Below are 16,348 nucleotides of genomic sequence, written 5' to 3'. Positions count from 1 at the left end.
CTATTGAATAATTATGACTAGTGTCATAATTATGATTTTTTTATTTCGTAGCTGGGACTTTTTGTGTCACCATTTCGACGTCAGCCGAAGAAAGACATACAGTTTCTTTTTTTTTTTACAGGCGATGGTTTTGAATGACATGAGGTAGCCTAAGTAAATGATTTTCATTTTTGGGTGAATCTTTTCCATCGTGATATACAAATATACATAATTAATTTATAAATACGATTAATTTGGTGAGTTGGTCAAATATCTTTTGCATTAGGCCTACTGGTTATTCTTCAGAGAAGTTTTGTTTCCAACAGCGTTGTTTTGATCTCTCTCTCTCTCTCTCTCTCTCTCTCTCTCTCTCTCTCTCTCTCTCTCTCTCTCTCTCTCTCTCTCTCTCTCTCTCTCTCTCTCTCTCTCTCTCTCTCTCTCTCTCTCTCTCAGACTGTAGGCGTGGTTCTTCATGCATGCCAATGTTTGTAAGTAAGCGGACAGACAGCAGCGCCGCTATCCGCATTCTCCTTGGTTTAGGTAAGTGTTGTTTTTCTCCTCTTTTTAAATCGTATTACTTCTATATGTGTTGTGCAATTACGTTAGGTACAAGGCAGATTCAGCGCTAAAGAATGTGTCGAGAAGTAACCGGATGTTAGTATTATGCTTCAGCATAATCACCTTATATATTATTTTTGTACACTGATTTATGGAATTGTATGTTTGCCATATTATACAATACTCTCAGCTCGATATGTGTGTGTGAATGTGTCTCGCGCATCGTAACTGCTGCAGGCCGCGCAACAAAGACTCGAGGAGCGTCTGAACCTGAACGCAGAACTAAACAGGCAGGGCATTAAGATAACGAGGACGCCAGATTACTTTTTAAAATTTTATTCTGAGTTAAATAACAGTAATTATTCTGTTATTCCCTTCAAAGTAATCGGGTATTATCAGTTTTTTTTATTCAAATTATTTATGAAAACTGTAAGGTTTTATTTTACCTGTTAACCATTTTATTTAATAAAAAAGGTAGACCAAAGTGCTGTACATTAAGATTTTTTTTGAGAAGAAAAAACAAGTAAACAGAGAAATCCCAGTCAACTGACAATGAAATAGACAATGCAAAATACAAGAAATAGACAATGCATCAAATATTAATTTTAGAAACGTCAACATTCAGTTTTTTTCTCTCTTAAGTCTTAAATGGGTTAAATGACAATTTCTCATTAAATTGTTAAGTATATAAGAATGGAAGTAAAGCCATAAATCAGTTATTCAGAGCTTATGAATCTGTTTGTGTGCATGTGTGGTTGGCATGCATTTCAGTAATGCTTTGATATTGCAGCTACTCATTTCACTGTGCACTCTGCTGCAATATCAACATTTCCTCATAGTTTGCCTTGTTTTTAATGTATTTGCAACTTTCAGTAATACTAATAATGTTGTAATGTTAATCTTGCAGTCCTTGTGTTTCTAAACGCAGAGACTACAGGAAATGCGTGTGAGAGTTTGGGGGACTTTCTGTTCAAACGCAAACATAAATGAAAGAAGTTTGTCATGTGATCACTCTGGGAACTGATTTTTGAGAAAACAAAAAAGCTACTTTCTGAGAGAGAGAGAGAGAGCGAGAGCGCATGGATTATTGTGCTCCCTCATTTGTTGCCGTTGGTCTCCTCAGCTTCTCTGATAGCAGCTGCAGCTGAACACACATGCATGACACTCTGATCAGCCAATCGTTTATCTCCAGGCAGGAAGTAGTTAACAGGAAGTACAGTAACTGGTCTCCACCTACTTTGCCAGCATCATCCCCTTTTGTATCATCATGGCTCCCTGATTCCCCCATCCCACTCCATTCACATCCTGTCAGACACCCCTCCCCATTTTTCATTCAATGATTCATTTTATTTCATGAAATACATGTATTTTTGTACATTTGATCTACAAAAAATATCTAGAAAAAAATAACAACAAAGTAAGTCTTTCCTCTCATTTGACCTAATTTCTTTAGACATCCATTAAATCCCTGTAATTCCATTCCATGTCATAATTTTACATTTTATTTTACTACATATTTAGTCCGCAACCATTTATTTACTTTTTAATATTTCTGTGATTTTCTTTTTTAATTTAGATTTTTTTTACATTCTGTTTAAGACTAATTGTAGAATAATTAGCAGTACACTTGTATAGTTATATTATTATTGTTTTATTAATGACTTAAGCTCTATAGCAGAAAAGTGACGGATCTGTAAAAATGTTTTCATTTGATCCTGTTTCCAGAGAGCAAATGTGGACTTGTGTTACCTTGTATTATTTTGTCCTTTTCATTCTTTACAATCACCATTCATCAGTACTGATTTATTCATATCCATATATAATAATTTGCATTTATATGTATTTTTTTTTCTTTCATTTGATCCTCATATTAAAATGTTTCTGTTTGATGTATGAATTATTCAAGAGCATCCATGTGAAGAAAAAATAATAATAGAGAAATAATTCAAAACCAATATGTGTTTATTTGGTAGATTATGTACTATCCATTAGAGCTGAATATTATTTTGTGTATTACAGGTTTGGATGCAGCATAAGCCATGGCTTACTTCTTCAAAGGAGCGGTTACAAGTACGTGTGCCCTCATATCACATCTCTGTCTCTCATTCTCCCTCTATCTTGCGCTCATTCATTGATAAGACTGTTGTAATGCTGACCTGGTGTTTGTCATAGGTTCTCCGATTAAGACCAGGAGGCAGGAGGCTGAACATATTTGTCACAGGTATGAGCATGTAGACAAGCAGCAGCATATCTTTATAGGTTCTTCCTTGCTATAATGCTGTTTCTCTTTTCAGTCTTGACGTCTCCCACTTCTCTGATTCCTCCTATGAGTGTTTTTCCACCAATCCGCTGACAGGCTCTGTGTGTGCATGTCGCCGAAGCCCCCGCCTACTAGCCAACGGTTATTATGTACTGACAGAGGACAGTTTTAGCACAGACGACGAGGGTAACGTCACCCTGACTCCCTCACACACCAGCGTCTCATACAAAGAGAATCTTGTCCGGTGAGATTCATGACAGTGTTTGTTTTTGTTGTGTGTGCTGTGAGTATGAATGAGCTGGATTTCAGACTATCTTTTAAAACTTTAAATATTTGTTTCTGGATTTCGTTCCGCCTATGCTAAAATACACTACAGTATTTTCACAATTGTGTGTTGGCTCTAGTAGTTGATTTCTTAATTAACCCTCAGAGCCAGCAAAGCAAATTGCAATGTTTGTTTAAAAGCAATTATTTAATACCTTGCTTTCAAAAAATATTGGTACTATACATACATGTACATGGTGGTACATGGCACTCTGAAATTCATCACAGTAGTTTAAATGCCACAGCTTGCTAAAGTCACACAATATGATGCAATTCAGATGACACAGTGTTTAATTTGAATCAATGTAGAACAAATTGATTTGTTTAATAAAAAAACACATTTGTTTATAAAAACACATTTAGAACTAATGTGTTTGTTTACTTTATCTGTTTATTTATTATCTGTTTAGTATTTGACATCTAATATTTAGTCAAGTCAAGTCAAGTCACATTTATTTATATAGCGCTTTTCATAATACAGATTGTATCAAAGCAGCTTCACAGTGATAACATGTAAGTAGCACAACACAGATCAACAACATTGCTAAACACTAAATAAATAACCCCAACTGAGCAAGCTCAAAGCAAGCCAAAAGCAAGGCGACAGTGGCAAGGAACCAAACTCCATCAGATTGGATGGAGAAAAAACCAGTCGGGGGCCAGTTCTCCTCTGGCTTACATTCATATTGTTTAAATATAAATATTAAATATAAATATTGTTTATGAATCAAACGGCGCCATAACATATCGCAGGCGTTGAGTCATCTCATCACAGGCGTTGAGTCGTCTCATCACAGGCGTTGGGGCATCCGAAATCCCCGTGAGAGGCTGGATTTAAAAATACATATATTTCTAACCTATGTCTAGTGATAAGAAAAGGCTTACATGCAATGAAATTTTGAATGTACTTGAATTCTCTGTGTAGCAAAAATGAAATTCTGAAATTCTAATCAAACTTTTTCTATTGTCACAATTGGAGCCTATTCGATGAATGATGCAAAAAAAAAAATTCAGGTGATTTCTTAGAAGTATTGTCATTATTGTCTCATTTAGGACTATACATATAATAGCATATACTTAAAAAAAAAAATGAATGTAGGTGGTATTAAAAGTACTATATTATATTTAAAATATGCTTTGAAATGAATATTTAATGCAACATTTAAATTGTTTTAAACTTCTCATGACTCTATCTTTACTGGTATAAAACATTTATTATATTTCAAATACATTGTGGATTCAAAACTTTTTCTTACTGTATCAAAAAATAATGGTAACATTTTGCAACCCTAAATGTTGAAATTTTTCTGCATTTTTTTTTTTTCAAAATTTACCCCGACACAAATCTGCCTTAACAAAATAGTTTTTTATGATGTGTAAAACGAATACATCATACATATCAATGCTGGGGTCTATGAGGGTTAAAAAGCAACTTTAGATTTGGCAGAATAATGAAACTTTAGTGTGTGTGAGTGTGAGTGTGTGTGTGTTTAACCTACCGACCAAATGTCCCCAGAAAGTAAAAGTTTTTTGAAAATGTAAAAATGCAGAAAGTTTTCTGTGAGAGGTGGAAATAGGAGATAAAATATTAAATTTGTTATGTATAAAAATAATTATGTCTTTGAAAAATTCCCATGAAACATGGACACCAATGTGACATGTTTGTGTGTGTGTGTGTGCGTGTTAGCATATTCAGACGACGGCGTCGAGGAAAAAGGTCACTGGCCAGCCTTCTGAGTGATATGAGCCAATCATGCCAGTCCTGGCTGGAAGGAAGTGTTTTTAGAAGATCTGACCCAATCACCCCAATCCAGTTATCATCATGGGAGGAGCTGGACCACAGCTATGAGAAAGATAGACCTATCAGCTTCACCTACGGTTAGGAGGATTCTAATTTTGGAGTTAAAGAAATAGTTTAAAATAGTTGCCTGTTCACTTTTAGTAATCATGTGCGTGTGTTCCTTTATAGATGCCACAGATCCTGTTTCCTCTTCAGATAAAGTGCCTCCTCAGACTCAGCTTGAAGAAGAGGAGGAGCCACCGTGCGAGTCTTGCTCCGCCCCTGAACAATTCAGCCAATCAGTGAGCGGTCTCCTGGATGTTCCTCCCCCATCTGTCTGTCACCTCAATAGTTATAGTTCATCCAGCAAGACATCGTCAGGTGAGAGAAAAGGGCGAATGAAACAGAACTACAGCTCCCATCCTTGCCTACAGTGAGTGTCTGATGAATATGGAAAATAAGAAACAGATTGTTATTATATTTTTGTTTCAGAAACTGTGCTCCGGAAAGTCCTTCTCCTCATCCTCACTCTGTGCCTGTGCATTGCCATCTCCTCTGGGTAATGAAACTGTGTGTGTGTGTGTGTGTGTTTTAGAGAGATAGAGAGAGATATTTCTGTCTGAGTGGTTCATTAGTAATGAAAAAGGAGCTTTTCATCTCATAGATTAATGACACCATAATCCTCACAGGTGGCTGCTGGGAAGTGTTTCTGCAGCCGTGGCATTCATGGTTCTGCTTTCATCTATATGTGAGTAACCAAATCAAGTAAAATAGCAAGCTTAGTCACTATTATTCTTCTGTAATTCTTCTGACATATTCTTTAGTGGAAAAGTACACTTAATGAATTGTTTTGAGCCAAGTTATTATGTTTGTAGCCCTCAATTTGGTCATGGGGTCTATACGACCCCACTTTTACTTAATAAAAAAAAGGTACCCTTCATCTCAGTGGAATAAGATTTTGTGACTTTTCATACATTATCTACACACAAAAACTGGGCTTCATTCAGTTGTTCTGAAGGTATGTAAAAAAATGTTTACACTTCTGGTCTTCGGGGTCAATATGACTCCACATTGTCAATATGAAATGAATGGGAAATGTGAAAAAAAAAACTAAATATATTTTCTTCATGTGTCAAAAAAAGAGAAAAAAAAACCCTGGCATAAATCTGAAAATTTTTACACAGAAATGAAGGCCTAGTACTAGAGCATAAATGCAATGTATCATAAAAAAATAATATTTCATATGCAAGCTAATGGTGTAGTTGAGGAATTGTGTGGTATATGGATACAAAAGTACTTTATATCTCCAAAAACACAGCATTAATGAATAGATGAGAGGTAAACAAAGCAAAAAAAAAAAGATATATTATTTGTATGATTAAAAATGTATATTGTTTGTACAATTACTCAATAAATTGTTGAGTCCAGAAGTGTAAACAGGAAACGAAGACCATTTGAAGGTTAAAATGACAAAGACAGACATTTCTTCAAAAAATGTGCTCGAATGATTCATGCACAATATTTTTAAAGGAAAAACAACAACAACAACAACATTATTACATTGATGATTTCTGAATTTGTTCTTGTTTCTGTTGAACAACATGATAACAGATATATAAACCAATCAGACTTAGAGCGGGCTGGTTGACATTTATATAATCAATCAACCTTATTTCTCTTATTTTAGGAGTAAAATATTATCAAATCATTTTCTCTCTTTCAGGTATGTCTAAACCTGGAAGCGCAGTTCACTGGAGCAGAGCAAAGACTGAGGTGAGAATCTGCGTACAGACTTAAGACAAACATGAGACTAAATAAAGAATCTAACATCCATTTTTTTGTCTCTACTTTAGGACATCACCTCCAGAAACGAGTGAGGAGGAACCATACCCACATCTGTGTGAAGCCTGTCCAGAGGAAGTGAGTGTATGGACACACATCCTGCATCGGCGTTAAAAATTAGTTACATATCAGTTTTTGTAGTGGTATTTTCTCTGATCAGCTAAAGAGTTCTGAATAATAATTATAGAAGAGTAAGTTTAGCTGGACCAATGATGGCAAATTACTGTCACAGGAAAATATGTATGTGTTTTTAAATAGACATATCAGAATGATCATTGAGTGAAAGTTTAAGAATTGGATGAATTTTCCTAAATGAAAGGCATTCTGGGGGATTCTCTGCAAGTCAGTTGAGATTCCCTGCATGACAGAACGTAGAAGTAAAATGTGTCAGTCGTGTTTGTAAGTGCATCAGCTTGGCTTGGTTGGGCTCTTAAACATGGGCATCATGTGTTAGCTTGTTTAGTCAGATGATCAGATACTAATTTCCAAAATATTTTGCTGCAACACCCATTTTAATATAATGGCCTTGCAGAAAATGTTTAACTTTTGAGAAGTTGTAGCAAAAGAAGTGGTCGTTTAGGTTTACACAGATGCCTCATATTTTCAAGTGCCTTTGTTATACAAAACAGGAGTGTATTTGCCATTCGCCAGGGTTAGAGTCACATATCTGTGCTGCTGTGTGACTCAAGAGGGCTGAAATTTTAATATGCTATTTTTAAATGCTAATATGAACGCAATATTTAGATTTATAACAGTTTTGCACTTAAAACAGGGTTTAATGCTCTTATTTCACAGGGTCTTTCTCTAGATTACTAAGACAATTAAACCCTGTTTGCAGGGAATTGGTGCTGCCAAAAGAGAACATGTTCTCGATTTACTGTATAATATCTTCATCATTTTGTCACGTTCGTACGAGGCATTTGATCTCACAAGAAATTTAAGGGTAAACTGTGAGTAAAAAGCTGTGTCTGTACAACAAAATGCATTAAGTGCAATTGAACTATCCTTTGGAGGTTGTTTAACTTGTCTTTATTAGTATGATAAAACATTTCTTACAAAGTCTCTGAGTTATTGTAGGAGATGGAGTTTTTCAAAGGCAGCTCAGTTTTGAAGAGAACAAAGACATTCATGAGGAAACAAGCAAAGCAAGGATAAAATGAAGTGTTCAAATGAGCATTTCTGTTTTCGAGGTTTATGCCTAAAAATCGGAAAGCAAGACCAAGCCAAGGTGAATAAGTGAATCATTCAAATGCATTTATATTGTAGCCAATATATATCTAATGTGTTTTAAAATTAATAGCATTGCCTTCAGTGTTTGCATAAATGTTTTTGTACTGCCCATGAGCAAAGAAACATTTAAGTGCACGACTGAATGAATATTGCTCTAAAAAATGGGCAACATTTATTGTTAAGTATTCTGTATATGTATCATTATTAAGGGCCAAGCACAAAGGGTTCAAAGTTGAGGATGCTAAAAAGGATTTGAGGCTGTATCTCAGTAAAAAAAAAAAAAAAAAAAGTATGCCATTAGCACAATCACATATTAAAAGGCTGACAGTGCCACCTGTTGGTCAAAAATTATGAGTATTTCTATTTATGGACTTTAGCTTGAAGTCCTAAACTCCTCACCATATATACTTCCAGTTTGACTTTACATGTCTTTGCCGCTGTGCCTGGTCCTGTAATTGCTGCTTGCAGCTATATTTATAATAATAATAATAATAATAATTATTATTATTATTATCATTACAACAATCAGTTAGATAAGGAAGATAAGCAATTAATCCTTTATATCCCATGAGAGATCATATAAACAAAATTTGGAGAAAATACAGAAGAGGAAAAGGTTGTGTATTTTCGTGTCTTTTTTAAACTTTATTTATTATTACCTTGCAAATTATTTAATGAATAAGTCACTGGGTACATAGTTAAAAGGCAAGGTGATTCTAATACAATGGCTTTAAACCATTGACAAATTGTGTTCGGATATAATTTCATGCCAAAGCATGCAGTAAAATTGAAGTGCAAGAAACGCATCTTCTGCTGTGTAACAGAAAGTTTGTACTAAAATGGCCTCATAATGTGTGCACTGATCTGCTACAGAATTCAGTGAGGCAAATTAATATATTAAATATAAAATTATTTCCCTGCCTTTAAGCTTTGATGACTGCAGTGAACGCCTGCATTTAACAATCTGTGTCACAAGAAAACTGTAAATAGTTCAAACTTATTATTCCACTGCATGTGAAAGTAAAATGTGAATAGTATGTTTCATGTATACACTGTAAAATATAAGCTTAAAAGGGAATTTGCACAAAGATATTTGGCCATGTTAGAAAGTATTAAATGAATAGGCTTTAAAACAGGTTAATAGTTTTACAGTGTATTTTGGGGGGAGAAATTACCCATTTCATCAATAAAGTTTTATATACAAACAAAAAAGTTTTTGTTTATTCCTTTAATTAAGTTACACTGTTATTTTTTTTTTTTTTAACAAATGCATACTCTTTTAGCCAGATAAATAAATTTCAATATGATTGTTTTTGAAATTCACAGGACCGGAATCACTGCATTGTTCATTGTTCTTACTAATGTATTTATATATTAACATGTGATGTAATGGGCCTGCATTGACTGATGCACTGAAATTTACAGTTTGGTTTATTTGTTAACAGATTGGGTTCCATGAAAATAATTCATGTAATGGTGGCAGGATGAAAATTTAACCAGGGTTCAGGAAAGATGAATCCGAAGTGAGGGAGGTAAAGTGATACCCGTTTGTGATAAGAGTAGATGGTGTTTTGAATCTAAAACTCAATTATGAATTTTAATACCAATAATCCGAGTAATCAACACAAAACACAAACTGATTTAATGTACTTTGAAGAAATCTCAATCAGAAAAATCAGAAAGTGCAATTAATAGATCAGTCACTAAACCCACAACAGTGAATCTTAAAGTCCATCAAAGCAGTCATTCATTGTCGATCTGGACTATGGAGATCTCTGCAGCTGCTCGTGACCTTTAGGAGAAATTTGTGCACAGTAAATAAAATGTGCAATTTTCAGTGAAAACAGAAGTCAGTTTAGAAAACAGAATGTTTACTTACCCTTTTTTTTTAAGCTGCCTCATCAAGTTTACAGTAACCTGAAATAAACGATATGTGTATGATAAATCTAGTTTTACATAAACTATGGAACAACATGCTCATAATATCATCAGATTGCTGGCCTTTGTTTTGCAATACATAATAAGTTACAAGGTCAATAATGAAATGTGCCAGACAACTTTGGCCAACCTTTTTGCAGAGGTGCCTGTACGAAATCTTCCATATATACACACTCCATTTTTGACTTAAATTCCTGTATCACTTCATCTGGTATTTTTTCACTACGAGCTGCAATGGAAGACAGACAAACAGAGAGACATTATGAATAAAAGTTAGTTGTGTAACTGAGTCCGTTTCCATTGGTGGTGAGTGTACATGCAGCACATATTCAGTATTAGAGGTTATACTTAGAAGGTTTCAGAGGTCGGTGCATGTTGAATTATATGTGTGAGCATTTTGTCTTTATTAATGTTTAACAGTTTAACATGTTGCTTTGATCACATACTGTAGGTGGATCATGATCAAAGATGATACTGACCAAATAACATAGCACTTGTTTCCTCATCTTCATCCACAAACAGTATTATGATGCATGAAGAGCAGTTTATGAACTTGCCATCCCAGACCAGTGCAATAGTATCGAAATCTGCTCATACAGAGACACATTTTAAAGGGGAAAATTGTATCATGAGAAATGATTCATCTTTTGAAATAAACATAACTAAATTATGATTAACATTCTAAAAGGATCTCTGAGAAGGAAATAGCTTGATATGAATCAACCCAATCTCACGGTAAACGTAACTTAGGCTAACTAGCTTTTTTTATGAGGTGGCGATTTTGTAACGATTTCATTAAAAAAGTTAAGCAAACACGGCGTAAACAGATTTCACGAATGTATACAATTTAGACCCAAAACGCAGTTACAAAGTAGGCTACCATGAGATTGTGATTTGTGAGATGTTAAACATGAATAATACATGTTGAAATTATCAGGTTGTAAGTTACGTACATCAGTTCCTACCAGTTCTAAACAGGAAATGATCCATCACAGGCATTGAGAAGTAGGTCCAAGTGTTTTTTTGACACTGACCTCCACTGTGGTGATACAAACACAAGTATTTTAATATACTTGAAAAGTAATAGAACAGTCCATATGTCAATGTGTGTGTGTGTGTGTGTGTGTGTGTGTGTGTGTGTGTGTGTGTGTGTGTGTGTGTGTGTGTTTGTACGTGTGTGTGTGCAGTCCACTCACACACGAGAGGATTCAGTCACCGTCAGGGTGTCGTTAGCGTCTCTCTGGATGTGAAGCATAGAGCTGTCGGTGGTTTTGAATGATTTAAGATCGTCTTCATCCCATACAGCAGCTGCCACAAAATGCCAAGAGCCCATATACTGCACAGGATTTTTAAAAATAAATATTTTAACAAAATTGGAACAAGAAGTAGGATATCTGACATCTACAATAAATTATAATATTTTTGCCTTGGCTTTTATGAATAAATTCAGTCAAATTCTTAATAATCACACACATCTAGGGCCTATTACAAACATTTCCACATAGCAGTGTGATTTTAGTTTTTATTTTATTTCATTATAGTTTTATTAATATTTTGAATTAGCTTATATTTTATGTCTTCCATGTTAATTCATTTTAGTCACATTTTTTAGTAATTTCACTGTGCTTTTTAAAAAATATTGCTAGTAAGGTTTTATTTATTATAGCCTATTTTCATTTATCAATGTTTATATATATTTTTTATTTAAGCTTTTTCAATTAACAGAAATGTTTTTAGTTTTATTTAAAGATAATAACCCTGCCATAAAGCCAAGACTGACTTTGGTGACATTACTGTGCTGCAAGGTCAAGATCCTGAACCGTTCAACACACACAATTCAGAAATTTTATGTAACCAGTCACTAAATTATTTTCCATACATTAATGAATCTACAGAATATCTTGAAACTGAAGAAGGTGAAGAACTGAAGCTAAAGACGAGGCCTGTGAAACAAACGGCACAATATTTACCAGATTTTGTTCAGCTTAGAAAATAATCACTATACAGTAGCCTACAAGATGCATGAAGTAAAGATGTTAAAGGGTTAAATCCTCTTACCTCATCAGTAGTAAAAACAGAAGCGGAGAAAGGGGCTGGAGGAAGACATGGCACCATGACCTGCACCCCAGCATAAAACAGACCAATTAGTGAGCCGAAGGCACCCCATAATGTGCTAATAAGCATGTTTGCGTCAATGAATGCGATACACAACAAATGCCGATGTCTTCTAACTGACAGATGCTTACACGGAGATGTTTTATAGTGCTCGAGGGGACCTTCACCCCGATTTGTTAGCCTTTCTCTGTTTGTTCTATTTTCCTGTAATAGTTGTTTTTGTGTTTGTCAGGGCACTGTGCAAATACACCCCCAATGCACCTTGTCCCGGGGGGTATTGCACAAAAGCAAGATAAGGGATTAAGCTGGGGGTTTATCCTGGCTGAATTTAGCCCTGACTCGGTTGCACGAATGGAGGCAAAATAAATCTACATTAAGTTACTATGGAAATTTACACTGGAGCAGGCTAACAACCAGGCTAAGATTAATCTTAGTGATTTATCGGCTAGTTCCTCCCTAAATCCTACTAGATATTAATGTTTTAGTTACTTCATGCTCCTGCATTAAAATACTAGATATACTGTCATTCATCTAAGAATGCGTACTGCTATTTTAGTTATTATTAAAAACTGCTGTTCATTTCACTGTCAGAGGTTTGATGAATATACTGTATTATTTGAGATTTAAAGCTTTTATTGGCATACACCTGCAGTGAGGAAAGCAGATTTTCCTGAGCAATTATAACCTTGCTGTCCACAATAAATGCCAGCACAATGCAAAATAACTAGGCCTATACTATACTATATATATGAGAATATAGTATATTGTATATACTGTATATACTGTATATGTATATACTATATGAGTAATATAGAATATAGTATAACTATATATGAGAAATAGACTATGTATATCTATGCAAGTACAGAGTAGAAATGAACAGTTGAATTAGAAAAAAATATAGGCTATTTTATTGCAGTTGATCATAACCAAAAATGAAAATTATGTCATTATAATGACTCACACTCATGTCATTCCAAGCCCGTAAGACCTCCATTCATCTTCGGAACACAGTTTAAGATATTTTAGATTAAGTCCGAAAGTTTTCTGTCCCTCCATTGAAAATGTACGGTATACTGTCCTTGTCCAGAAAGGAAATAGGCTAAAGACATCATCAAAGTAGTCCATATGACATCAGTGGGTTATTTAGAATGTTTTGAAGCATCGAAAATACATTTTGGTCCAAAAATTACAAAAGCTATTTTATTCAGCATTGTATTGTCTTCTGGTTCTGAGGTCAATCCACGTTCAGTGACGCTGCTGACGTGTATATATGGTGCGCCCGAGCTTCACTTACAGTCTGAGGGAAACGCATGCTGTAAACAAAACAATCTTTGCAAACATGTCTAAAGATTTCGACACAGAGGAAGACTCTGGCCCAGCCATATTTATTTGAACCCGAATACACTGGCACACCAGATACACGTCAGCAGCGTCTTTGCGGACTTGTGAACGGATTGACAATAAAAAGAACAGGAACCGGAAGACAATACAATGCTGGAAGACAATACAATGCTGAATAAAATCATAGTTTTTGTTATTTTTGGACCAAAATGTATTTTCGATGCTTCAAAACATTCTAACTAACCCCCTGATGTCACATGGACAACTTTGATGATGTCTTTATTTCCTTTCTGGACAAGGACAGTATACCATGCATACATTTTCAATGGAGGGACAGAAAGCTCTCGGACCAAATCTAAAATATCTTAAACTGTGTTCCATAGAGGAACGGAGGACTTACGGCTTGGAACGACATGAGGGTGAGTCATTAATGACATAATTTTCATTTTGGGTGAACAAACCCTTTAATGTCTCACAAATAAATCTTGATGGTAAAAAAGAAATATCACAGAAGAGATCACTTGTTTCTCTTGTAATGAGATTAATATATATATATATATATATATATATATATAGACTTCTGCTTTAGTCCTATTTTTCCATTCAATGTATTTTTATTGACCTTTGGAGCAACAATTACGTTGCTCTTCAGTGCAAAATGCAGCCTTGTTGTCACTGTCAATTTGTAATCAAACCTTGGATGTATTGAATCTTTTATTTTATTTTTTATTTTTTTATATTTTGTTCAAATACATTATCTGGATGTCTATGTGTAGTGTACATGATTTTGTGGGAATACATTTTTACAAAATGAACTTTTAAATTTTGTCTGCTGCAAAAAATTAAACAAACAAAAAACAAATAACTATTGATTTAACTGTGACTTTGTAACTATTGATTTCACTGTGACCCGTGAGAAAGCAAAAGGCCATTTTGAGAATTTACATTTGAACTCTTTTTGAGTTAAAGGGTGTATTGGACAGGGTTTTATTGCAGGTTTGATTTTATTTGTTGGAAAATAAATATACAAATATAATTTGGCACAAGAGGGTAGTATAGCCCTATTTATGGTTTTGAGTTTAAACTAAACCGTGACATCTACACGTTTTCCAAAGTGGACCAACGTGATTATTTCACGTCTTGTTGTGATACGGGTTGGGCACTGAAGTTACAGGAGTTTCTTCCCGTTGCTAAGCAATGGAACTAGGTCGAGTATTTAAAAGGTTATGGTTAACACGGTTAACGTGGTTTAACGTCGATGTAATATGTTGTTTTTAGCGTACCTTTTGCTTAAACAAGGAGCTGGGGGGGACGCCGGAAAAATAGACATTTTACTCATTAGGCTGCTTCATTAAAAACGTTTCATTAAAAACGTGCAAAAATGGAGGCTCTAGACCCTTCCAGAGCTGAGATATCGAAACTCAAAAATTCGACCCCCCAAAAAAAACGACAGTGGTACCACTGTCGTTTTTTTTTTGGGTCGAATTTTTAAGTTTCGATATCTCAGCTCTGGAAGGGTCTAGAGCCTCCATTTTTGCACTCAGGTTTAAATCTCATGGCCCTCTATCAGAATCCAGAGTTTTGAGAAGATTGGAGAAACTTAATTTTTCACCCGAAAAAAAAAAACGAAAGGGGTACCACTGTCGTTTTTTTTTGGGTCGAATTTTTCAGTTTCGATATCTCAGCTCTGGAAGGGTCTAGAGCCTCCATTTTTGCACTCAGGTTTAAATCTCATGGCCCTCTATCAGAATCCAGAGTTTTGAGAAGATTGGAGAAACTTCATTTTTCGCCCGAAAAAAAAACACGAAAGGGGTACCACTGTCATTTTTTTTTCAGGTCGAAATTTTGAGTTTCGATACCTCAGCTCTGCAAGGGTCTAGAGCCTCCATTTTTACACTCAGGTTTAAGTCTCATGGCCCTCTATAAGAATCCAGAGTTTTGAGAAGATTGGAGAAACTTAATTTTTCGCCCGAAAAAAAAAAAAACGAAAGGGGTACCACTGTCGTTTTGTTTTTGGGTCGAATTTTTGAGTTTCGATATCTCAGCTCTGGAAGGGTCTAGAGCCTCGATTTTTGCACTCAGGTTTAAGTCTCATGGCCCTCTATCAGAATCCAGAGTTTTGAGAAGATTGGAGAAACTTAATTTTTCGCCCGAAAAAAAAAAAAACGAAAGGGGTACCACTGTCGTTTTGTTTTTGGGTCGAATTTTTGAGTTTCGATATCTCAGCTCTGGAAGGGTCTAGAGCCTCCATTTTTGCACTCAGGTTTAAGTCTCATGGCCCTCTATCAGAATCCAGAGTTTTGAGAAGATTGGAGAAATGTATTTTTCGCCCGAAAAAAAAAAACGAAAGGGGTACCACTGTCGTTTTTTTTTTCCAGGTGGGATTTTTGAGTTTCCATATCTCAGCTCTGGAAGGGTCTAAAGGCCTCCATTTTTGCACTCAGGTTTAAGTCTCATGGCCCTCTATCAGAATCCAGAGTTTTGAGAAGATTTGAGAAACTTAATTTTTCGCCATAAAAAAAAAAAAACGAAAGGGGTACCACTGTCGTTTTTTTTTTCCGGGTGGAATTTTTGAGTTTCCATATCTCAGCTCTGGAAGGGTCTAGAGCCAACATTTTTGCACTCAGGTTTAAGTCTCATGGCCCTCTATCAGAATCCAGAGTTTTGAGAAGATTGGAGAAACTTAATTTTTTACCCCCGAAAAAAAAAAAAAAAACGAAAGGGGTACCACTGTCGTTTTTTTTTTCCGGGTGGAATTTTCGAGATTCCATATCTGAGCTCTGGAAGGGTCTAGAGCCTCCATTTTTGCACTCAGGTTTAAGTCTCATGGCCCTATCAGAATCCAGAGTTTTGAGAAGATTGGAGAAACTTAATTTTTCACCCGAAAAAAAAAACCCGAAAGGGGTACCACTGTCGTTTTTTTTTCCGGGTGGAATTTTTGAGTTTCCATATCTCAGCTCTGGAAGGGTCTAGAGCCT

At 35.3% G+C, this 16,348-nt stretch overlaps 2 protein-coding genes across 2 annotated transcripts; one reads left to right on the top strand and one right to left on the bottom strand.

Moving 5' to 3' along the window:
* Positions 1–412: 412 nt before the first annotated feature.
* On the top strand, positions 413–9,233 carry tmem71 (transmembrane protein 71). Its single transcript, XM_039654677.2, has 10 exons — positions 413–519; positions 2,557–2,607; positions 2,710–2,758; positions 2,832–3,041; positions 4,809–4,999; positions 5,091–5,282; positions 5,394–5,460; positions 5,591–5,649; positions 6,625–6,674; positions 6,755–9,233. The coding sequence occupies exons 2-10, from the start codon at positions 2,577–2,579 to the stop codon at positions 6,776–6,778; spliced, it is 873 nt and encodes a 290-aa protein (XP_039510611.1). The 5' UTR covers positions 413–519; positions 2,557–2,576; the 3' UTR covers positions 6,779–9,233.
* Positions 9,234–9,592: 359 nt separating this feature from the next.
* On the bottom strand, positions 9,593–12,150 carry apom (apolipoprotein M). Its single transcript, XM_039654678.2, has 7 exons — positions 11,970–12,150; positions 11,108–11,247; positions 10,877–10,950; positions 10,391–10,498; positions 10,042–10,140; positions 9,853–9,890; positions 9,593–9,765 (listed from the first exon to the last, which is right to left on the bottom strand). Exons 1-6 carry the CDS (start codon positions 12,093–12,095, stop codon positions 9,862–9,864), a joined length of 576 nt encoding a protein of 191 aa, XP_039510612.2. The 5' UTR covers positions 12,096–12,150; the 3' UTR covers positions 9,593–9,765; positions 9,853–9,861.
* Positions 12,151–16,348: the final 4,198 nt, after the last annotated feature.

Source organism: Pimephales promelas, chromosome 5 (assembly GCF_988280905.1).
Source record: "Pimephales promelas chromosome 5, fPimPro1.hap1.1, whole genome shotgun sequence".
NCBI lineage: Eukaryota > Metazoa > Chordata > Actinopteri > Cypriniformes > Leuciscidae > Pimephales > Pimephales promelas.
Note: the sequence above shows the minus strand (reverse complement) of the source record. Positions and strands in the feature narration are given on the sequence as shown.

What these genes read in the sequence shown, in the direction of transcription:
- tmem71 (XM_039654677.2), top strand. Translation starts at nt 2,577, where the DNA reads ATGGCTTACTTCTTCAAAGGAGCGGTTACAA. An exon ending in GCTGAACATATTTGTCACAG is followed by an intron (nt 2,759 to 2,831) that starts GTATGAGCATGT and finishes TTCTCTTTTCAG; the next exon opens with TCTTGACGTCTCCCACTTCT. An exon ending in ACCTATCAGCTTCACCTACG is followed by an intron (nt 5,000 to 5,090) that starts GTTAGGAGGATT and finishes GTTCCTTTATAG; the next exon opens with ATGCCACAGATCCTGTTTCC.
- apom (XM_039654678.2), bottom strand. Translation starts at nt 12,095, where the DNA reads ATGCTTATTAGCACATTATGGGGTGCCTTCGGCTCACTAATTGGTCTG. An exon ending in CTGTTTTTACTACTGATGAG is followed by an intron (nt 11,248 to 11,969) that starts GTAAGAGGATTT and finishes AATCCTGTGCAG; the next exon opens with TATATGGGCTCTTGGCATTT. An exon ending in GTGACTGAATCCTCTCGTGT is followed by an intron (nt 10,951 to 11,107) that starts GTGAGTGGACTG and finishes GTATCACCACAG; the next exon opens with TGGAGGTCAGTGTCAAAAAA.